Source organism: Lissotriton helveticus, chromosome 8 (assembly GCF_964261635.1).
Source record: "Lissotriton helveticus chromosome 8, aLisHel1.1, whole genome shotgun sequence".
In the NCBI taxonomy this organism is placed as follows: domain Eukaryota; kingdom Metazoa; phylum Chordata; class Amphibia; order Caudata; family Salamandridae; genus Lissotriton; species Lissotriton helveticus.
The window spans coordinates 345,909,896-345,934,555 of NC_136069.1; the positions used below are offsets into that span (position 1 = coordinate 345,909,896).

Below are 24,660 nucleotides of genomic sequence, written 5' to 3' on the forward strand. Positions count from 1 at the left end.
AAGTTCTTCAGATAGAAGAGAAAGATGTGTCTCTCATTTTTTAAGGTATTTATGAGAGGTAAGACTTTGTCAGCTCATGATGGCGGGGGGTGGAGGGGGGTGTTACTGTTGAATCTCCTGTTTACAGTTACCATTGCTCTTGTCTGGTAGGGCTAGGTAGGTCTATAGGGGACGTGGTTCCCATCAGGTCAGTCTTCAATCTTTGCGTCACAGAAGAACATTTTGGAATGTATTATTAAGGGCTGCCGGTCTAACTTTACAACTGATAATTCCAGAAGGTAATACCCATTTTAATCAGTCATTTTCGATACCATGACCAAAGAACATGCTTTGCTTGGCAATGCAGCCACATTTAGTTAACTTTAAAACAAAACCCGAAAGGTTTTGCTCTCTTACTTTCCTGTGTCAAGTGCATAATAAATAGATTGTTGTATGGAATGCATTTAAACGGTGGGATGTTTTTATACATACTTTCAGTTCAATTATGATAATAGTTTTTAGCTCGGATTGAAGAGCTGATTCTCCTGTATGTATTCACTATTGAATAAAACTTTCCAAATTAATGACCGAGAGAGTTAGTTCACTATGGCTCTGCAACTCATCTCAGTCGAGCAATTTTACAAATGATTTATGACAAGAGTAATGTCTTATTCTCTTTTTATCTTGGTAGGACACACAAATATGTTCAACATAGAGTATATAAACTCCAGAAATTGTAAATAGAATGGGTGGAATTTGTTTTTTAATAGTTGTCCAAGATGTACTTAGGAGTAGAGTCTTTCTGGGTTGGTATGTTATAGTTTTCACCTTGCTTGGTCAGAGTCTTGATTCTCTTCTTCAACTGAAAGGTTTGATAACTGTATTAACTTTCCTATCACTGTAGGTGAGGACTTCATTATCATTGTATGGGAAATTAGCACTGCATTGTTCAAGCCCAGAGTGGTTTATGAAAATGTTTTGGCAATTTTAAATGCATATTATGTCAGAAGAGATCAGCTTGTACAATATGTAGAGATTTAGGATAGCTTTAGTGATGTCCTTCAAAAAGTTATAAAATTGCATTTGAATTGTGTCCGTAAATAAGTGCCCTGAATGTTATGCTTGTTACATGTTTTATGCACATAATGGACTTTGGCTGTGCTATGGTGTGCACTTTAAATCATGGAAAAGACTGACGTGGATTTGCACTTTAATGCATTTCTATTTCGGGTCATTTTGTCATTTTAAACATGGATGTACTTGCATATTATTAAAATACATTTCTGAAATTTAAAACAAAGTTTCTTATGTGGCTTTATATGGTTTTGATAATCAGCTGCAGTGAGTGCGGAGATTACAATTACCTTTTACAGATCCTGACTGACAATGCCTAATTTTATGTATTATTAGTGAATATGTTAGGAGGAAATATGAATGAGCTCGAACAGCTGAACGGCATTACACCAAATTTGGCAGAAAAGTAGCTCTTGGTCGAGGGTGCATTCTTTTTTATTAAATGGTGTAAATCCATTCAGTAGTTCCTGAGAAATTCTCATATTTAGAAATATTAATAGCTCAACAGTGTCTTATGTAAGACGCAAAGACACCACTCCCTTTTTGGCTAATCCTTGTGTAGGGTTCCAGTTGGGGTCTGATCGACAAACTGATGTGGCGGGTGGTGGAAATGGATGAAGAGCTCCATCTCATAGTGTGAACGTTCATCCATTGCTTGATTGTGCCATTACAAAGTGCTCTGGGAAACGGATTGCCATCATGCACAACGTTAGCCTTTTTAGAGAGGTAGGCTAGGCTGTAGGATTTGGCCAGGACTGCTATCTAATGAGACAGTGCTTTGCATTTTAGTAGGCCAGGCTTAAGCACTCTGGCCTTTCAAAACTGGCTGGAAACCAGAGAGGAAGGACTTATCTTGGTTCTGCTGACAGGTTCCTGCTTCAGGACAGGTCATTAGAAGTGTCATAAAGGCACTAACCTTCCTTTCTTAATGGGGCAGGTAAGCATGTCTTCTGGTGGAAAACCTGCTTTTTGTGGACATTCACATTAAAAGGCACCAAAGTAGTCATAACCTACAATAGAACCATGGCCACAGGAGCATGCTGGTCAATTTATAGAGCCACAGTCTGTTGTAAGAACTATAGAAATCCATACATTAGTTGTGAGGAACCAGGTGCAACTTCTTTCAAGATTAATGAAATTGTTGAGATCCTCCTGGAAGCAGCCAGCAAACATAACTGCTTGAGAAATAGAAAATTTTGGAATGACTGCCTTTATCATGCCTTTGAAATTCCTATCGGGACACAGCCTGACACCTCAGTATACTTGACTTTGGCCAGCCCAACTGGAATCTGTGAACTAACTGGGGATGAACATCTTTAGCGATAATTCCAGTGATAAAAGACTTTTCGATGTGTATCAAGACTATTTGTCAAGTGTATCAGAGACGATTTTGTTTCATTATTTGATATGGCCATTTTTGTTCTCCTTCATACTTTCCAACTTTTGTACAGCTTCACTTTATTTTTTCTTATAAAGGAATTACCTTTACTTAAACTCATAGTGGACTTTTTAAAATTCTTTATTTTTGTTACTGATTTGCAGTTAGGGTGTTGCTACATATATCACTTGCGCACATTTTCGCAAATTATTACCTTGTCACTCAGGTGAAGATATAAAGATGAGCTGTGGTTAAATTTCTGAAAGGATACATTCTGGGAAGTGCGGCGAAAGAAAGTCTGCTTTCTCTTGCCCATAGTCTGCCACAGAAGTGTTTCTTTACATCCACAGGTGCTGGCACATGGTTAAGGTAGGATGATGACATATCAGCTGGTATTTTTGACCATCCCTATCTGAATTTTCTACTTCTCTGAAGTGGCCAAAGAGGTCCCGCTTACAGTTAGCGATAAAAATGTCAACATAAGTCTTTTGATTAATGTTCCTGCTCTGATTTTTGTCTAGTGGCAGTTAAGAATCAAGCTTGTACCAGGACAAATGATTGGATCATTTTGAGCGAGACTGACACCTCTCATCAACGCCTCAACATAAAAATTGCTTGTTAAATAAATGACTTTTCCGATCATCATGTATCAGATTTAAAAGTAGGCAGGAGGCTTGTGCCAACCATGGGCCCACTTCAAGTACAGGGAGTCTCTTACCATCTGCAAAGCCCCGATGTCCCACGAAATATCTACAGTTAATCTTTAAGACACCACTTCTTCCCAAAGGCAGTTCTTCAGAGTGTGATTAGAAGCCTGAAAGCAGAATTGTCAGACGGCACTGAAGGACAGCATCCTGAACAGAGTTCAGTGGGACTTAAAAAATAAGTTTGAGGAAGCTAGATTCACAAAGTCCACATTCCAAAGCCAAGCTTTTGTGGCTCAGCATACCCTGCAAGCGCGGCAAAATAAAGTGTACACTCTGGTTAAACACTTGCAAGACCACAAAAAAGTTTCAGGGTGTTACTGAGTATTGAAATGAGGATGGAAGGCATACAGGAGTGGTGAAGTAGTTAGCCACTGATGAGTTTACTGAAATCTGTATGGCACCAGTTAGCTGAAGGGTGCCCAAATCTGGGAATGATAGAGCGCTGGATACAGGAGAACTACATATATTTGAAACTGATGACATCAAGAGAGCGAGGCCAATATAACATTTCCTGAATTTATGGTACCTCAGGAAGAAATCAAAATGTGAATTTTTGTAAGAAAAAATAGGTTAAATGTTTACATAATTTCAATTAATCGTACAACCAGGTACATATTAGGGATAAACCAATGAAAGATGTTTTGATTATAGAGATTCAATCAGATACCTATTTTGCTAAAAGGAAATCAGAGCCAGATAAGGTAAGCATAAATAAATATTTTCACACCAGAGAATGACACTAAGGGCCCGATTAGGATCGCGGACGGACCAGCGTCCGTCTGCCACCACCGAGGTGAAGGGACCGTCCGCAGGGGCTGCGGCGTTCCCTCCCTCGGAATTAGGATGTGACCGCCACCCTGGCGGTCACATCCCCTATATTTAACATTGCGGCGGATGCTGCTTCAAGCAGCACCCGCCGCAAGGTTAAATGTGCATGTTTTGCTTTGCATGCACGAAGCGGCAGGCACCGCGTGATGCCTGACGCTTGGTGCATGCAAAGGCAGGGGGTACCATAGGTACCCCCCCGTGTGCACCCCCAACACCCCTGGGTGCCCGCAACGGGCCCCCATACTCAAACTCCACATGCTTTTCTACGGCGGAAAACCCGCCGTGGAAAAGCATGTCTCCGCCGGCATCCTAATATGGCTGGCGGTGTCTGACAGACACCGCCACCATATTAGAGCTTTTCCGCCGTGGTCAAAAGGCGACCGCGGAGGAAAAGCGGCGGACGGAAAAATGACCCCCCCAGCCATCCTAATCTGGCGGGGGTTCTTTTCTGTGTCCGCCGCGGTGAATCCGCCTCCTCCGGGCCGGCGGTGGCTTCCGCCGGGCTGGAGGATGCGGATTCACCGCGATCCTAATCGGGCCCTAAATCTCCCAGCTCTAAACTCCACAATCACAATGCCAATGAAAGGATGGAAGTGCCAATAAAGTGGATAAACTGGTAAATGAATGATTCTCGTTGTAAAATATATACATACATTTATTGTTTTTGTTTTTAATTCAGAATATTTCCTTGTTATTTTTAGCCCGGCTGAATTTGAAATGTAAACAACGAGTGCCCCTAAAAGCCTTTGAAGAATGGGAATAAAATACACTCACCTTGTTCACTGTCAAGCACCACCTTTGACATCATTGATCGAAAGATGGGCAAAGGCATGTACGCGAACACGATGGGCACTCGAACTGTGAAGCAAAACCAAAGAAGAGTTACTAAACCAACAAAACTTTCAGGCCACATGCTTCTGCTCCAATAGTGAGGCAGTACCTAAAACAGGGCTGCTGTGCTTGAGAGTGTACCTAAACGTTCAAGAGTCCATTCTGAACTTTCACTACTTGAGACTAAGGTTAAGATTCTAGGAAATCCTGTAGGTAAAACACCATTAACTTGCTACAAATTAGCTTTTCTAGTACAACAGCAAAGCATTTCAAATTTAAACTTTTAAATTGATACCACATTCCCTCTATCCCACATAGTAATAGGAACTATTAGCTCATCACTCCCAGATGCCTTGAAACTTAGAACTTTGGGCCAATTGCCATAGCAGTTGAATATTCCATCAAGGTGCAGGGTGAAGCATCCTCATGCTGGGGTTGCCATGGATCCGGTGTATAGCCTGGAAATCTATGAATTTCAGAGACGTCCAGGACTATGCTATTGAATCATGGGACTAAAGCCAAGGGACTGCCTGTGCGTAGCCATTCTGCTCCTCGGGCCACAACTGGTTTACAAATATCAACTTAGGTATGAACTGCTGTTATGCTCTCTTGTATTTTTTTTATCCAGGTGTAAGTTGAACATACTATAGGGTTTTACTATCCCAATTTTCACCAAGTAGAATATGGCTCAGAAAGGTTGAGAAAATAGTGCATACATGCTGCTTGTGAATCGCAGAATAAGACAAATATGTGCATTCCATTTCAGTGTCTGTAAATCAGAATGGGTCATAATTGCACACCTGGTAGATATTGAACCCAGGCTAATCAGTATTTACCAGGAGTCATATAATGAAAAGTGCCCCAGGAGAGCAACATGTGTGTCAGCTCACTTTCTGTAACCCTGTGGCACTTTTCTATTACAGAATGGTCCACACACGCTTGTGCAGCCTTTATAAATGATAGATAGCACCAGCACACATGCAGAGCAAGAGCAATTCTGAAGGGCTCTGTCCTGAATTGCACAGGGTTGTTGCCCATGCTAATGAAGGAAACACTTTTCCGCTGCACCTGCTAACATTGCAGACGGGAGCAGAGGCACAGAGGCGATCAGAAGGTGCAATGTCTGTAAGCCACAAAGATGTGTTACACAGTCAGAGCTGTAACCCAATTCCTCTAGAGGGCATCCCCCTGAAACAGGAGAAAGAGGATCCTATGGCCCCCCAGAAATCCCTCTGCCGGCGGGTTATCATTCATTGCTCTTCTTATCACATAAATGGAGAGATGGAGGTGAGACTACCACATATCCTCCTGAGATGAACATCAACCACAAAAGGTACGCTAGCTGTACTGATGTACGTGACTGTAATCCTAACTAGAAAACCAAGTCAAAGTCCTACATGGACGTTACAGAAGTACTGTGCAGGTTTCTAGGGATGTCCATCCTTTGAGAGAGGAGCCTCACACACATATTTATGGCCGAGCTGCATCATCAGCAGCCTCTCTCCACCTTGGTAGGACAAGGCCACCAGGGCGGACTCAACCTCCTGCTGGACTTGAATTAAAAGCTAGTGGACAAAGGAGGAATTCAGATCAGTGCATCAAAAATACCTTGTAGTTCCCCAGTGTAACTCCTTTATTCATAGGGGACTGCTGGCATATCTAAAAACCGAGGCAAGACGGTAGGTTGAGGGCAATGGCTCAGACCATCTCTCTGTTATGCCAGCATGTTTCTGTCCTACTCTGTAGCCCTAATGGGTCTGGGGCATTCTTCATGGCCAGGTATCCCTAACTACCTTGCGGCGATTATGTTGCTGACTTTGTTTTATAGTAAATAAACTAAAGATAAACTCAAGAGAGTCCTACCTGAATTGGGATGTAGGTCTGATTTAAAAAATAAAAATGAAACATTTCTGTTTCATTTTATAAGAGTAGGGACCACCGCATGCTCTTAAAAAATATTTTTGCTGCCAAAACTAAGAGGAAAGGGTCCCCTTGGTACCCCTTCACATTTGCGACTGGCTTACCACCTACTCAAAGTAGATGGTAACTTTGATTGTTTTACGACCGCATTTGCAGTTGCAAAACAATCGTACACACCAGTGTGACTAGCTATTAGGAAGGTACGCCTTTTGCAAGCCCCTTTTTATTAGCGACTCACAAACCCTAATTTGTGAGTCGGTAATAGGTTACTAACTTGCACAATAGGATTTGTATTTACTACAACCCTATGTAGTGTCCGCAAACTGTCCGATTTTCCATTTGCGACTGCTAAAAAGGGTCGTACATCTGGCCCTATGTCATTATCACGTACCAAAATAAAATTGTTTCAAAAAAGTGATGTCTGGAATAACTAAATCTGTTTGAATGTCTTTCCGATTGAAAAGACAAAGGGCCAGATGCATGAAGAAACTGATTTGTGATGTCCTAATTGTAAGTCCTTGCGATTCGCAATTAAGAAATAGCAAAACAGCATGCATTAAAGTGTGTTGAACACTTTTTGCGATTCCTAGGGGATCGCAAATGGCTTACTTCATGAATAATAATGAGTTTGGTCGTAATTTGCGACCCCCTATGAATCGCAAAAATCACAGGGATGGTGGCCTGGTGGGGTCAGCAGATCACCATGTCTGTGATTGCTTTTAAATAGATCAATTCGTTTTGAAAATGCAGCCTGTTTTCCTTAAAGGAAAATGGGATGGGTTTGTAAAACAAAAATGAAAAGTTTCCTTTTCATTTTTTAAGAGTTGGCAGTGGTCCGTGGGCTGTAACAAACATTCACAAATGGGACAGGGTCCCTTACGGACCCCTTACCACCTACTTAAAGTAGGTGGTAAAATGCGAATGTTTTGTGACCGTATTTCATCACAAAACATTCCTACATACCGATGTGATTCGGTATCAGGAAGTGACGCCCTAAACACACCTCTTCCTAATAGCGAATCGCAAACCCATTTTGCAATTCGGTAGCAGGTTACCGAATCGCAAAATAGGGTTTGCTGCATCTAAAAAGCATTTTTTACGTTTTCAAACGGGCCGATTCTGCGATTCAGCCCGTTTGCGAAGACAAAAATGCTTGCTGCATGTGCCCCAAAGGTATTCTTTTGCAAATGCATGTAATGGAGTCATTGTCTTAGCAGGAGCAATGCTGGCACACTGCTCTCAAGGCTTTGGGTTTGTGTATTTGTATGTACAATAGATGTTTGAGGGTGCTATTGTGCAGAAGAGTCTATATTCAACCTGTGCTGAAGCACCCGTGATTCCATTGTTGGAATGTTTAAAACAAACCCAGTATTTCTCAATGGAATTTCTTATTTCCTCACTTTGAGCAGTTCATTGAATTGATCAAGAAGGTAAGTCCAAGAAACAACAGACCACACAGCACTTGCTGCATCCAAATGATAGCAGCATATATGTATAACAATGGAATTATTGTTGTATAATGCATATCATTGTTTTAAATTGTCTTTGCACAATGCAAACAGTTTCATACTAAACGGGGTTCAGTTGAAGCATGCACCCATACAAGTCCAGAAATAAATTCAGTAATGTCTCTAAAATGCTCCAGCACATACATTTGCTACTCAACTCAAAAGCAACTAGCATCCATATGTTTCTTCAGATGTTATCAAGGAGGCACTTGGTTTATTCAAGAGAGAATGTAGAGTAAGTATCCACATTTCAGGCTCTGTGATAATCAATATCATAGACCATACTATAGCTTCTTGGTTTGGTGAGTTTGGAAAGGGATTCAGAAAGGTTGGTAAATGGTTTAACAACTTGAGGGGTGGAGCATGCTACACACAATAGAAACCTCTATAAGCATTGTGTTAATTTGTACAGTTGTTCTTATTGCTTTTTTAAAATTCTTTGAAATTATCTTTTCTAAATTGGGAAAAAATTGTGGGTGTAAGAATAAGGTATCATCAGCGTCTACAAATAGGAGGAAAAGAAACTTGTTTGAAATGGATAATATCAAGGCATGAGTTTACAATGACATGTAGATGCTGTAAGAAAGGAGACGCACAAGACAGAAATTGATGCCTACCGTATTATGAATATTGGTGGGTTTTTGATGATGGTAATCATCAGAGGAGGGAAACTGAAAAATATTCTACATTTGCACCAATATGAAGATATTGCAATTGTAACAATATCATTATGATGTGCTTTAATACAAATTTCTGGCTTAGATTAAACGAGGCCTCCGTTGAGCCTCGACTCAATCTTTACAAAAACATGGCTGCTGTTTCATAATGTTTATTCTGTGTTAATATCTCTCACTTCACACTGCATGCAGCAAATTGGGCCCTGTTCGTTTTGCAATGATTTTTCATTTTTCGAAGAACTTCAGAGGAAGTGTTTAATATATTCAATTCAGAAAAGGGGGTGGTGATGAACAGAGTGTCTGAATTAAGCAGACCACTCTTACCCAGTCCAAAGATCAGGGCTTGATCCATCACCGTTATTTAGCTCACTGCCCCGTCCCAGCTCAGAACCTGGCTATATGCAAATTAGTCTGTCCCTGGCCCAGTGCATCATGGGAACAGGGCAGACCAAACTACCAAGCCAATTCTTCACCAGAAAGGATACAAGCTATCGGGGACCGGTTTCTGGCATTTCAGCCTCGTCGGCCCGGCTTGCTTGAATCCTGATGGAGCAGTGAGCAAGGGACTCATGTCTGAGTATACCCTGCCACACCTATAGTGGCCAAAAACGATTCAGAAAATGGGGTGGTGATGAACAGAGTGTCTGAATTAAGCAGACCACTCTTACCCAGTCCAAAGATCAGGGCTTGATCCATCACCGTTATTTAGCTCACTGCCCCATCCCATCTCAGAAACTGGCTATATGCAAATTAGTCTGTCCCTGGCCCAGTGCATCAAGGGAACAGGGCAGACCAAACTACCAAGCCAATTCTTCACCAGAAAGGATACAAGCTACCGGGGACCGGTTTCTGGCATTTCAGCCTCGTCGGCCCGGCTTGCTTGAATCCTGATGGAGCAGTGAGCAAGGGACTCATGTCTGAGTATACCCTGCCACACCTATAGTGGCCAAAAACGATTCAGAAAAGGGGGTGGTGATGAACAGAGTGTCTGAATTAAGCAGACCCCTCTTACCCAGTCCAAAGATCAGGGCTTGATCCATCACCGTTATTTAGCTCACTGCCCCATCCCAGCTCAGAACCTGGCTATATGCAAATTAGTCTGTCCCTGGCCCAGTGCATCATGGGAACAGGGCAGACCAAACTACCAAGCCAATTCTTCACCAGAAAGGATACAAGCTACCGGGGACTGGTTTCTGGCATTTCAGCCTCGTCGGCCCGGCTTGCTTGAATCCTGATGGAGCAGTGAGCAAGGGACTCATGTCTGAGTATACCCTGCCACACCTATAGTGGCCAAAAACGATTCAGAAAAGGGGGTGGTGATGAACAGAGTGTCTGAATTAAGCAGACCACTCTTACCCAGTCCAAAGATCAGGGCTTGATCCATCACCGTTATTTAGCTCACTGCCCCATCCCAGCTCAGAACCTGGCTATATGCAAATTAGTCTGTCCCTGGCCCAGTGCATCATGGGAACAGGGCAGACCAAACTACCAAGCCAATTCTTCACCAGAAAGGATACAAGCTACCGGGGACCGGTTTCTGGCATTTCAGCCTCGTCGGCCCGGCTTGCTTGAATCCTGATGGAGCAGTGAGCAAGGGACTCATGTCTGAGTATACCCTGCCACACCTATAGTGGCCAAAAACGATTCAGAAAAGGGGTTGGTGATGAACAGAGTGTCTGAATTAAGCAGACCACTCTTACCCAGTCCAAAGATCAGGGCTTGATCCATCACCGTTATTTAGCTCACTGCCCCATCCCAGCTCAGAACCTGGCTATATGCAAATTAGTCTGTCCCTGGCCCAGTGCATCATGGGAACAGGGCAGACCAAACTACCAAGCCAATTCTTCACCAGAAAGGATACAAGCTACCGGGGACCGGTTTCTGGCATTTCAGCCTCGTCGGCCCGGCTTGCTTGAATCCTGATGGAGCAGTGAGCAAGGGACTCATGTCTGAGTATACCCTGCCACACCTATAGTGGCCAAAAACGATTCAGAAAAGGGGGTGATGATGAACAGAGTGTCTGAATTAAGCAGACCACTCTTACCCAGTCCAAAGATCAGGGCTTGATCCATCACCGTTATTTAGCTCACTGCCCCATCCCAGCTCAGAACCTGGCTATATGCAAATTAGTCTGTCCCTGGCCCAGTGCATCATGGGAACAGGGCAGACCAAACTACCAAGCCAACTCTTCACCAGAAAGGATACAAGCTACCGGGGACCGGTTTCTGGCATTTCAGCCTCGTCGGCCCGGCTTGCTTGAATCCTGATGGAGCAGTGAGCAAGAGACTCATGTCTGAGTATACCCTGCCACACCTATAGTGGCCAAAAACGATTCAGAAAAGGGGGTGGTGATGAACAGAGTGTCTGAATTAAGCAGACCACTCTTACCCAGTCCAAAGATCAGGGCTTGATCCATCACCGTTATTTAGCTCACTGCCACATCCCAGCTCAGAACCTGGCTATATGCAAATTAGTCTGTCCCTGGCCCAGTGCATCATGGGAACAGGGCAGACCAAACTACCAAGCCAATTCTTCACCAGAAAGGATACAAGCTACCGGGGACCGGTTTCTGGCATTTCAGCCTCGTCGGCGCGGCTTGCTTGAATCCTGATGGAGCAGTGAGCAAGGGACTCATGTCTGAGTATACCCTGCCACACCTATAGTGGCCAAAAACGATTCAGAAAAGGGGGTGGTGATGAACAGAGTGTCTGAATTAAGCTGACCACTCTTACCCAGTCCAAAGATCAGGGCTTGATCCATCACCATTATTTAGCTCACTGCCCCATCCCAGCTCAGAACCTGGCTATATGCAAATTAGTCTGTCCCTGGCCCAGTGCATCATGGGAACAGGGCAGACCAAACTACCAAGCCAATTCTTCACCAGAAAGGATACAAGCTACCGGGGACCGGTTTCTGGCATTTCAGCCTCGTCGGCCCGGCTTGCTTGAATCCTGATGGAGCAGTGAGCAAGGGACTCATGTCTGAGTATACCCTGCCATTCAGGCACTCTGTTCATCACCACCCCCTTTTCTGAATCATTTTGTCCACCATAAGCGTGGAAGGGTATACTCAGATGTGAGTCCCTTGCTCATTGCACCATCAGGATTCAAGCAAGCCGGGCCGACGACGCCTGAAATGGCAGAAACCGGTCCCCGGAAACTTGTTTCCTTCCCAGTACAAGAATTGGCTTGGTAGTTTGGTTTGCCCTGTTCCCATCATGCACTGGGACAGGAACAGACTAATTTGCATATAGCCAAGTTCTGAGCTGGGATGGTGCAGTGAGCTAAAAAACGGTGATGGATCAAGCCCTGATCTTTGGACTGGGTAAGAGTGGTCTGCTTAATTCAGGCACTCTGTTCATCACCACCCCCTTTTCTGAATCATTTTGTCCACCATAAGCGTGGAAGGGTATACTCAGATGTGAGTCCCTTGCTCATTGCACCATCAGGATTCAAGCAAGCCGGGCCGACGACGCCTGAAATGGCAGAAACCGGTCCCCGGAAGCTTGTTTCCTTCCCAGTACAAGAATTGGCTTGGTAGTTTGGTTTGCCCTGTTCCCATCATGCACTGGGACAGGAACAGACTAATTTGCATATAGCCAAGTTCTGAGCTGGGATGGTGCAGTGAGCTAAAAAACGGTGATGGATCAAGCCCTGATCTTTGGACTGGGTAAGAGTGGTCTGCTTAATTCAGGCACTCTGTTCATCACCACCCCCTTTTCCGAATCATTTTGTCCACCATAAGCGTGGAAGGGTATACTCAGATGTGAGTCCCTTGCTCATTGCACCATCAGGATTCAAGCAAGCCGGGCCGACGACGCCTGAAATGGCAGAAACCGGTCCCCGGAAGCTTGTTTCCTTCCCAGTACAAGAATTGGCTTGGTAGTTTGGTTTGTCCTGTTCCCATCATGCACTGGGACAGGAACAGACTAATTTGCATATAGCCAAGTTCTGAGCTGGGATGGTGCAGTGAGCTAAAAAACGGTGATGGATCAAGCCCTGATCTTTGGACTGGGTAAGAGTGGTCTGCTTAATTCAGGCACTCTGTTCATCACCACCCCCTTTTCCGAATCATTTTGTCCACCATAAGCGTGGAAGGGTATACTCAGATGTGAGTCCCTTGCTCATTGCACCATCAGGATTCAAGCAAGCCGGGCCGACGACGCCTGAAATGGCAGAAACCGGTCCCCGGAAGCTTGTTTCCTTCCCAGTACAAGAATTGGCTTGGTAGTTTGGTTTGCCCTGTTCCCATCATGCACTGGGACAGGAACAGACTAATTTGCATATAGCCAAGTTCTGAGCTGGGATGGTGCAGTGAGCTAAAAAACGGTGATGGATCAAGCCCTGATCTTTGGACTGGGTAAGAGTGGTCTGCTTAATTCAGGCACTCTGTTCATCACCACCCCCTTTTCTGAATCATTTTGTCCACCATAAGCGTGGAAGGGTATACTCAGGTGTGAGTCCCTTGCTCATTGCACCATCAGGATTCAAGCAAGCCGGGCCGACGACGCCTGAAATGGCAGAAACCGGTCCCCGGAAGCTTGTTTCCTTCCCAGTACAAGAATTGGCTTGGTAGTTTGGTTTGCCCTGTTCCCATCATGCACTGGGACAGGAACAGACTAATTTGCATATATCCAAGTTCTGAGCTGGGATGGTGCAGTGAGCTAAAAAACGGTGATGGATCAAGCCCTGATCTTTGGACTGGGTAAGAGTGGTCTGCTTAATTCAGGCACTCTGTTCATCACCAACCCCTTTTTTTTAATATATTCAAGGCTTTTCCTTCATTAATTCAAGGGATCTGTTCCAAATGGTATTAGGTCAAAAGGGGCAAATCAGTATTCATGTAGTGGGTTAGTGCGAGAATCAGAGAGGGTTATGTAGAATTTATAACATTGAAATGTGATGTTCTGACATAAGGATACTTTTACTTGCACCATGCTGATATTCTAGATTTTATCATTTTCAATGCTGAAATTGAGTATACAAGACTCTTGAATTTGGGGAGAGCCAGACTCTTTTCTGAGCCTCTAGGGACCATGGTCAATTCAATATCGATTTGTGATATACTCTGAACTTTGTCTTTTCCAGATTTTTGCCTACTGCTGCATCTACTTAAATGCTTAACGCGTTCATGGGAAATGATTTTTATGCTTTATCATTGATTTGTTAAACCAAGCTATATTTTGCCTTCTGCATTTTACCTTAATTTTGAATACACCTTCACGGTTTTCTTTAAATTACTGATCTTGGATTTCCTTTTTGAGTCAGTCTTTTCTTTATTGACTGTACTTTGAAATGCTGTTTTGAATCTTATATTTAGCTACACATTGCCTCACAGTTCTCAAGGTCAACACTATCCCGACCCCGCAAACTGGATACCACTATATGTAGATTATCTAAGTGATAGCGCCAGCACACCCACAAACAGTATACATTTTAAGTATTTCTCTGAAAATGCTCTCACATACACATTTTTACATCAGATTTTGCTTGCCGATTTATTTAATTTGACACTAAATGGCTTCAAAAAACAAATTATTGCATCTATGTTAACGCTTTCCGGCTTCTAATTCTCACAATAAAGGTTGCTCAATTACATTTTTTCACCTAGCTTTTTATTTTATTGATTCTCTGAAATGTAAATCTCTTTCTACTTAAAGAGTACTATGTTTTTGTTGTTGTTTTAAACGCTATTGCTCTTTATCATTACTTATTTAATTGTACTGTAATTTGCAAATGTATATTGCTTTTTTTCTGGGTCTAAATGTGTTTTTTGTCTTTTTCATAACACACCCCTTTGTGATGTAACTGTTTGTTCACTGTACTTACATGCATGCACTTAATAGTTAAGCTGAAGTTAATTATGTGTTCGCTCTAAAGAACCAACAAATTGTAATTGGTTTCTTAGTCATGAAACACGTATTGGTCAAAACGCTTTGGATCCCCATCCCTTTAATTTCAAATATAGTACATGGACATTTCAGTCTAAACAATCATTTGAAATCTCTATGGATGACACAGGATCTATGCATCTAACAGAAAGCAAAAAACATGAGCAACACGTTAATTTATCAGAGGCACAATGCTCTCTTAGCATGGTCAGGTATCTGAAGCAGCATGAAAAGTTTTACTCCAGGCTCTAGCACCCTTGAACTGTCTTACTTCCGGCCCACCTGTATTCATCTTTGAAATGAAAGCAAGACTCCAATGGAACTACTGCTACAGCCATTGCTATTGGCAATGAGTGGTGCAGATCTTCCATATTGGACAATGATGAAGGAGGGTTTGCATTAAAATGATCAGTATGCCTCCATCACAACAACCAGATGGTACGCCACCCATTCAAACAACAGAAGCACTACTTTGGTAAAACTAGGATATTTGATGGATCGAGATACATCCTGTTGTGACATTTATTTTATGGTGTATACCACAGCGTTTTGTAAAACAAGTGCGAACTCAGGCAGATACAGTAGGAAATGAACCCATTAGGAAAGAAGAAGAAAGACTGATGACTGAGTGGAACCAATTAGTTGAGTGCTTTTAGAGGAGAAGAATACAGCTGGTTGTTTATTCTTCTGGCAGCCAGCTTTGATGGATGGATATAGGATTCAAAAAATCCAACACTAGCTACTGCAGGGCCTATAAGGTTTATGTTACTGGTAATCTGTAAAGTGGTGAAGAGTGGCACATTCACCCACATTTTAACTTTCATGAGCTGTGTCCTCAACATGGAAGGGTCCTCCCACCAATGTTAACACGGCAAAATATTGTTGCAAGGTCTTGACACTTATCTATTTTAAAAGGTTCACTGTTTTACAAACTTCAAATTAAACTGCTTGAACACACAGTTATCCTGCCCTTAAAGAAGACTTCAGTAGAAATAATGCTCTGCATTTCTTAGAAGTAAAATTTGTGCAAATAGAAAGACAGTCACAGGTAATACCGAAGCATTGGATGCAAATGAGAGTAACCTTGGGCCTCCTGATGAACACTCTTAAATGAAGTGATACACAGTTCATTTAGGGGTTGGCATGTTTTAGGGGCTGGCATGTTTCACTATACTGCATTATACCCAGTAGAAGGACCCAGTATACGTGCAAGTGCATGTCAAAAGTGCATACTATTTGCACCAACTCAGTGCATTGTTGTGGGTAGATATTGTTTCTAATTCAAATGTAAACCATCAGACATGGAACCAATGTACATAAAACACTATTGCACTTAATATTTTGATACCTGGGTGTCGGAATCTCATTAAAAAAACCTCAGGCATGTCACAGTAGGGTAACAAATCTTTATGCAATGGATCTAGTGTTGATGCACCCACACAAGCGCATCAGCATTGTATTAAAACAACCCTGTGGTAATCCTATTATGTATGACACATTATGTATTGTGTGTTCCATGTAGGGCCACCAAAACAGTATTTCCAGGTCTTCTTGTGGCTGTAGAACCCAAATGTACCCTATGAGAAAAATCAATCATTTTCAACCTCAAAAATTTAGGTACACAACTTTTCCAGCACGTAATAAAACGCCTGTCTCAACTGTAAGTTGATCAGCTAACTTAAAACAATATGTCTCCATTAAATTGTTTGACCTTCAAATTGTTTGATCTGTTGGTATTTTTGTCGTACAACTAGCTTAACTTTCTGCAAAATCACAACTTCCTCACAAGCCTTGTTCCACTCCTGCTCTGAAATGGTGCCCTGACAACTGTCCACCACATTCATGCTGGCCACAATACACTCATTACCTAATAGCTCCTTGTTAGATAATCCTTCTTGGTCTTGAGTAGGAAGTCTAGACAAACAAACCGCTCTGGCATTGGTACACCCAGGTATGTATTCTTTGAAATATGTTTGCCCCTGATGCTAAACCAAATGTCTAGCGTTAAGAACTTATAAGCCTCAAACGAAGTGATAAACAAAGTTAGGGCTTGTGACTCTGCTTTCAGGGGTGGTAGGCCGCTTTGAGGTCAATGTTACTAAAAACCCTTGCACCTTCTGCTGTAGACAGCAATTCATTAATTTAGGTAGTAGATGACAATTCACCATTATATTTTTGTTGAGTAAACGCAAGTCCAGAGACAGACGTATCTGCCCATTTTTATTTTAGTTATAACAACAGCACTGATCCACTCAGGTGCATTGATTATTTGAACAATCTTATCCATACACAACTGGTCAAGATAGTTCCTTAAATCTACTCTCACAGATAAGGGAACATTCCTTACCTTGTGTTTAGCTGGAACAACATCTTGCTTTCAAATTATTTCATGCTTGAACCCTTAACCGTGCCTTCAGAAAAAATGGTAGGGTACTTTGATAGAATCTGATCTATACCCTCATTACAGGACTCAATAAACATAACAGGAACACGAGTGTCTGGTCTCAATACAATGTCTAGCCTTCCTAGATCAACCCAGACCATACTGTCCATGCCATTAACGGAACTTAAATTGTAGTAAAGAGCTCCCTGCACAAAAATTGTAAAACTCCCCCTAAAAATCCCCATGTTGCTATTTCTGATTCCCCGTAAACAATAGCCCTTAAATCTGGATTCTTGAGTAAGCTGTTGCACCAATCTGGTTTAAAAGATCTTTCAAATAACATTGTAATTGATGATCCTAAATCCACCATTACCCTTAGTCCAACTTCCCCGATTTTGACATTGCAAAACGGACCATTCTTTCTAGCAACCAACCCAGCATTATGATAATTTTCCGGTACACATATACTCAGCTGATACGTTCTGTAATGTGACTGCCCACTTACCGCCTGCTGACCAATTCCCACAGTTAAAATTGTAATTGTATTAATTCCTTCATCTAATTGCATGAAATGCTGTTCCACTTCCGGAACACGTTCACATTTAACAGTGTCACCATTCTTGCATGCTCTCATGATTGGCCTGTTTTCTTGAACTTTGCTACATTTTTTCCCATGAGCTGGGCAATTGGGATTATAACCCAAATGACTACGGGAGCCACATCTATTACACTCACTGTTCTTAATAATTCTATTAGTTTTGTAACTATCCTGCACTTTCCTAACAGTATTCACACTCATATTTTCTGACCCAAATGATGCAACAGATATTACTTTAACTGACTCTAATGAACACTCACTAATACTGTTGTATATTGATTCTTCATGTAATATGGCTGACAGTAGTTATTAGCCCTTTCTTAGTGTTCTTACCTCCTCAGCCTCCCAGAATATCTGTAAGTGTTCTAACTTGTACCAGAGTGTTCTACTCGTGTCAGTTGATGGTCTGGTTAGCTGGTGAGGTGTGTACTCATCTGTGTCCTACAATAAATCTACATGTAATCAACTAGAAGTATCCTGTCATCTATTTACAACAAATACCCTTAACAAGTTGTACAGTTTTGTCAACAGTAGGATTGATGCAACGCAGAAGATGTTACTGGACCTTCTTAGAATGACAGTTCAAGACGATCTGATCTCTCAAATAATAGTCTTTGGCATTCTCAAATTTACAATCGCCTGCCAAAATTCTAAGAGCAGCAACGTATTGGTCAATATTCTCTCCAACAGCCTGTTTTCTTGAATAAAAATTGAATCTTTCCAGGACAAAACTAGGTTCGTCTGAAAAATCTAATGACAATCTTTACTTCTGCTTCCAGAAATACATTTGAACTTGCGGCATCCCCCGATTCCTCTTCAGGAAATACAATTTTAAGAATGATGTTACACATTCTGTATTCTGTGTTCGGCATTCTTTATTCAGTAATCTCTACGTGAACTGTTCTTGACAGTGCATCTTTAAGCGTGGTTCCAGGTTCTGCATTCCAGCCTTGGAAGACAGTTGTCTATTAGGCAGTGAAGTGGGAACAGCAGAGCTGGAAGGACGCTGGTCGATGGGCTCTACATCTTGGCTACTTTCTCTCAATAAAGAAGATTTCTTCCATACCGCTTTGCTTGGATTATTATTTGATATTCACTTCAACAAACACCATTTCTGCCAGTTTCAGGAACATTTATACAGAGTTTTGTAGCTGCAGGTGGGGGAGTAAGGCCATTTCAGGAGGAGAGTAGATATGATATCCCACCCAGCAGCTAGGCCTTGTGTATGCATTTAGAGATTGCACTGAAATAACTCAAACACTTGATTGGTATTAAGTGCTCATATAGTTTTAACCTCATGTTTTAAGGCCACCAAGTGATGCCACAGTTTCTCTTGTCAAAAAGGTTTAAAAGTATACATTTGACCCACAATGCCATAGTGGGAGGACTGCCCAGACTCAAGACGAAGCAGCAGGTCCTTTCAACTTTCACTCTCAAGCCAACAAACTGAAGTATCCAAGGGTAACATCTCTCATGACACACTTAAAAAAAATCTTACTTGTACCACTTATCACTCTCTTCCCTCACTAGCCTTCCTGGCCAGCCTCAACTTGTTCAACTCTGCCATATAACACCAGGCCATAACATGGTTCTTCTTAGACATGTGTGCATGTGCCATAATGAGGGAATGTATTTTCAGAATAAATACCTCAGTATCCGAGTCATCAATGCATACCTCACTCTTGGATAACCATTCAAAAACATCTATCCGTGTGATTTATAATATTATGTTATGAATCAAAGGTGGTTACGGATCTGAAGATAACTTACCTAGAAACATTAGCAGTGTTGTTTTGGCAAAGGCTGTCATGAGCATTCCAGTAATCCAGGAAAAGAGGCCAATGAAGATAATGTATGGTTCCCTCAGGAACTTAGTGAAAAAGAACACTCCAAGGAAACTGGTCACAAATGCAAAGGTATTCAATGAGGAACCCCATCCAATAAGTACTGCATCCCAGCAGAGAGGAGAGGCCAACTCGTAGAGAGTAAGAATGGAAGCAGCTCCAAACTGTCCAAACGTGTAAGACATGAAAGCAAAAAGCATTGAGATAATCAAAGATCGCTTTCTGCACGAAGCATTTTTAAACAGTAGGTACACACTAGCAAACATCTCTTTAAAGCCTTCGGCACTGAATGCATTTGCTTGTGATTCTGATATTTTTACAGTTTCTTGAAGGAAGAAAATGATGTAGATCATATTAACAAAGTGAAGGGCACAGGTTGTGAGAAACAGCCACGTAAAACCAACACTTTCAATGAAATAGCCTGAGACTATGCCGGCTAATCCACTTGACACTCCAAGAATCATGTCAATCAGAGCTATACGTAGAGTCCTCTGTTTTGCACCATGGCTTATATCTGCTGCATACGCAAAACATCCACCAAGAAAAGTTCCGAATCTCCCAAGAAACCCAGTAAGTACGGCTGATATATATAAAATATAAAGAGGCCAGGAGAAGTAAGATATTGCAAAGTAAAAGGCAGACGTCACAAAGCCTCCTAGAGAGGGCAAAAATAAGGAAGTTTTGCGTCCATGTCGGTCACCATAGGCAACGATGGCCAGGGTCACTAAAAGACCTGGAATCAAGCCACTTAAGTCCATCAACATGGAAAGCATAGATGCCTCCTTTTGGACCTCCTGAAAAGAAATAATAAAACACTATAAATAAGTGCACACAGTGATTAAACATCATTATATAACTACACCTCCAGGAAGCACCCAACATGCAGCATGCGTGCTATCTGAGCCAGATAAGTAACTGGTATCTGTCTGTCTATCTACCACAGCATGGATCTAGTGACCCTTCATTCTGAAAATATCGTACTTCTTGCGGCAATCAGGCATCAGTGACATAGCTGCATTATTGATGTCATGACATTGAGAACCAAACTTACTTTCTATCCAGTGTGCGGTGACACCAGCAGTTGAGGGCGATGTAGCTGAAAACACATTTTATTTGTAGGGGTGCATTATAATCACACTTGTTGTCCTCATCCGCCTATATTCCTTTGGTGTCAAAACATGAAGGGTTAGAATTTGAGATGTGATAACGGGAAACGGGATGTATTCTAGGCCATTTGAATGTAACATAGAGCAAATAATGTAGACGTCAAATGTAAACATTAACTTGAAGAATTTGTGTTGTGCAGCTGACAACTATTAATCTTTCTAATGTACTTATGAAACGTGTTATTTAGATGCAGGTAATAATATTAATCAAATGTGTTTATTTCTTATGCAAATTCGTAAAACTCATGTGCCATTTTCTTATTCTAGCTGAGTTTGTAGGCCTCAAATGCCTTTCTCCCAGGAAGCTCTCATTTTAGAATTTACAGTTGAATATCATGTGCGTTGTGGATTTTGTTCTTTCTCACATTTGTGTTGCAGGTGGAAGAAGCATCCTTGTTAGCTAGAATATTATTTTGTTAGTCAGGTGAGGAGATAAGGGGATACATCTTGAGAATGGATTGATAAGAGAAAAAGTTGTGTTTCATACCGGAGAAGGCCTGGAAATCAAAGTCAGCAATGTTGCAGTTCAGGAGAATTGCTGTCCAGTGGAAACCTATCTATGAGATCGTGCACGGAGCGGATGGCATGACTCGCCACAAGACCTTTTGGAAAAATTTACCTTTAATAATGTGATGCAAGTAGGGAAAGTGCCCACTTCTTCCTTCTCTGCTCAAGGAGAAAGACCATCTTAGAACGATCTCTGTAGCTCCATGTTACCTGACTCATTGATGTGGAGAGACTTCTTAGGAAGAATCCACATGCTGACTGCCTTTATTTCACTCCTCGTCTGAGAATGCTAAAGTAGGTATGCCACATTAGCATTAGTGTATGGATAGACTAATGCTGTATTTTCATAAACCCTCGATGCAGGGAAATTTGGACGCATGCTCTTTAATCCTTTGTGTTCTATTTTTGAACTAATCTCTCTGTTTATGCTGCATAGATTACGCTGGGTGCGTAGATTTGGCTTGATGCTGATTCCAATGTTTGTTTACACTCTCATCTTGAGGTGTCTTTATGTTCAGTTGTTTCTAGCTTTGTAATAAATTGACTAACCTTATGGAGTTGTCTGTATTTACTGTGAGTCCAAAGAGCCTCCTGTAGAATTGATTTGTTAATATTGTCGAACTTTCTCCCCTCCACGCTTTCATGCTGCTAAAAAGAACCATCGTCCTGGGAGCCTGGCCCTTTCAAGGGCTTTCTCCACATTTACCTCTATGGAGACAGAGATTTCTTTACCTATCTTCATATGTGTCTTTTACACCATTTTCCACTATTTCAATTACACATGTTTTCATTGCCCTAGAAAAAACATACTGAGGCAGAGGGACAACATACTGATATTTCTAATGGGGAAGAAGATGCCCCATACTCCATACAATACTCTCTAAAATCTCTGGTTTACCTTTTTTGCACTTTGACACCAGAACCAACTTGACCACTTCTTTGACTTGCCTGCAACATAATTCCACAGGATATTTGTATTTTATGGGGTAGTGATACCGGAGTCATATGGGAACTTTGCTGTTAAAATGGAAACATATATTAAGAAGGAGAGGAACTTTAAAGAGGCCGTAGTTAAAAAGGAAAACTGATATGGGGCGAAATGGAGGAGGACATCGAAGAGGTAGGATTAAATGTGACTTGGGAGGAGATGCATTAGTACAACCAGGCAAAGCAACTAAGGAAAGGGTGGGATGGGACACTGGCAGTTACACAGAGACAAGCACATTCGTTGTCAGTCTTATTTGTATCTATAATCAATCAATCAATCACAGCATTTATATAGCGCACTACTCACCCAGAGGGTCTCAAGGCGCTAGGGGAGGGGGGGTCCGCTACTGCTCGAACAGCCAGGTCTTGAGCTGCTTCCTGAAGGCGAGGTGGTCCTGGGTCAGGCGGAGGTGGGTCGGGAGGGAGTTCCAAGTCTTGGCGGCCAGGTAGGAGAAGGACCTTCCTCCTGCGGTGGCTCTACGGATCCGGGGGACGGCGGCGAGGGCGTGGCTAGTCGATCGAAGCTGGCGTGTGGGAGCGTAGAAGTTGAGGCGGCTGTTGAGGTATGCTGGTCCTTGGTTGTGCAGGGCTTTGTGTGCGTGGGTGAGGAGACGGAAAGTGATTCTCTTGTTGACCAGGAGCCAGTGCAGATCTCTTAGGTGTCCAGAGATGTGGCTGCGACGGGGGATGCCCAGGATGAGTCGTGCTGAGGCGTTCTGGATCCGCTGGAGTCTCTTCTGGAGTTTGGCGGTGGTTCCAGCATAGAGGGAGTTGCCGTAGTTCAGACGGCTGGTGACTAGGGCCTGGGTGACCGTCTTCCTGGTCTCGGTGGGGATCCACCGGAAGATCTTACGTAGCATGCGCAGGATGTTGAAGCATGACGAGGAGACGGCGTTGACTTGTCTGGTCATGGAGAGGGAGGAGTCCAGGATGAAGCCTAGGTTGCGTGCGTGGTCCGTCGGTTTGGGTGCGCTGCCCAGGGCGGGGGGCCACCAGGAGTCGTCCCAGGCGCAGGGTGAAGATCCCAGGATGAGGACTTCCGTCTTGTCCGAGTTCAGTTTCAGGCGGCTGCTGATCATCCACTTGGCTACGTCTGTCATCCCTTCATGTAGGTTGGCTCTGGCGGTGGCGGGGTCGTTGGTGAGGGAGAGGATCAGCTGGGTGTCGTCGGCGTAGGAGATGATGTTGAGGTTGTGTTGGCGTGCGATGGCTGCGAGGGGGCTCATGTAGAGATAGCAGCAACATAAATGTGGAAATGCAGTACATTTAGGTGGTAAACACTACACTCTCAGAATCAACTAAATCCAGCGACCCTCTCATTGATGAATAATTAACTAGTTATTATTATTATTATTATTATTATTATTAAAGGCTTTTATATCGCGCTCTATTACTAAAAAAATAGTATCCTGGCGCGTTGAAGGCAGAACAGTAGGGAGAGAACCAATGACTAATAACTGAACATAAGAAAAAACAGTTTAAACTATTGTATTAAAAAGGTGGGTTTTTAGTCCTTTCTTAAAAACATTGAGGGTCGAAGCAGTTTTTAGGTGAAGGGGAAGGGTGTTCCAGGATTTTGCTGCTCTTACCGAAATAGATTGGCCGCCAAGTCTGCAGTATTTGAATTTGGGAACGGACATTTGGCACAGGTTGGCCGATCGCAGGGGGCGATTAGGGACATACAAGCGGAACCTTTTCCACAAGTAGATAGGGCCATTTTGATGAATAGCTCGGTAGGCCATCACCAAGATTTTGAACTGAATCCTGAGGGCAACAGGAAGCCAATGGAGAGCACGCAGCAAAGGGTGTGCACTAGAACGCCTAGGAACATTGAATAGGAGCCTGGCAGCAGCGTTCTGAATGACCTGGAGGCGGTAAATCAGGTATGCTGGTAGTCCGCCAAACAGACCATTCGCGTAATCCAACCTAGAGAGTATCAAGGCGCGAATAACGGTCTCTTTAGCTTCTTTCGGCAGGAGAGGGAAGAACCTACGTAGAGTTTTTAGGGTAGCAAAACAGACCCCCGTGAGTTTCTTAATGTGATCCTCAAACTTAAGGTTCTTACTGAACCAGACTCCTAGGTTTTTTACTGGGCCAGATGTGGCTTTTGGAGGGGGTAGGTCAGCAGGCCAGAGACGCTCATTAAAGTCCTCAGGAAAAGAGCCATACAACAAGATCTCAGATTTACTTTCGTTGCATTTGAGCTGGGCACGTGCTAACCATTGGAAGACCGAGGACAAACAGTGTTGGGCCACCGACGTATCTAAATTACCTCTGGGCCAGGTAAACAAAAGCTGCGTGTCGTCGGCGTATGCCATAATTTTTGCACCCAACTGTTCAGCAAGGTAAATCAAAGGGGTAAGATAAACATTAAAAAGTAGAG

The 24,660-nt window shown here is 42.7% G+C and overlaps 1 protein-coding gene across 2 annotated transcripts in view; it reads right to left on the bottom strand.

Moving 5' to 3' along the window:
* Positions 1–24,660, bottom strand: part of LOC144771631 (lysosomal proton-coupled steroid conjugate and bile acid symporter SLC46A3-like) — a 260,791-nt gene that overhangs the window by 68,879 nt on the left and 167,252 nt on the right. For both annotated transcript variants that reach the window (XM_078655997.1, XM_078655998.1), the window contains exons 3-4: positions 19,544–20,411; positions 4,741–4,824 (exon numbers count right to left, since the gene is read on the bottom strand). In XM_078655997.1, coding sequence (XP_078512123.1) covers positions 4,741–4,824; positions 19,544–20,411 — 952 coding nt within the window. The remainder of the gene's footprint in view (positions 1–4,740; positions 4,825–19,543; positions 20,412–24,660) is intronic.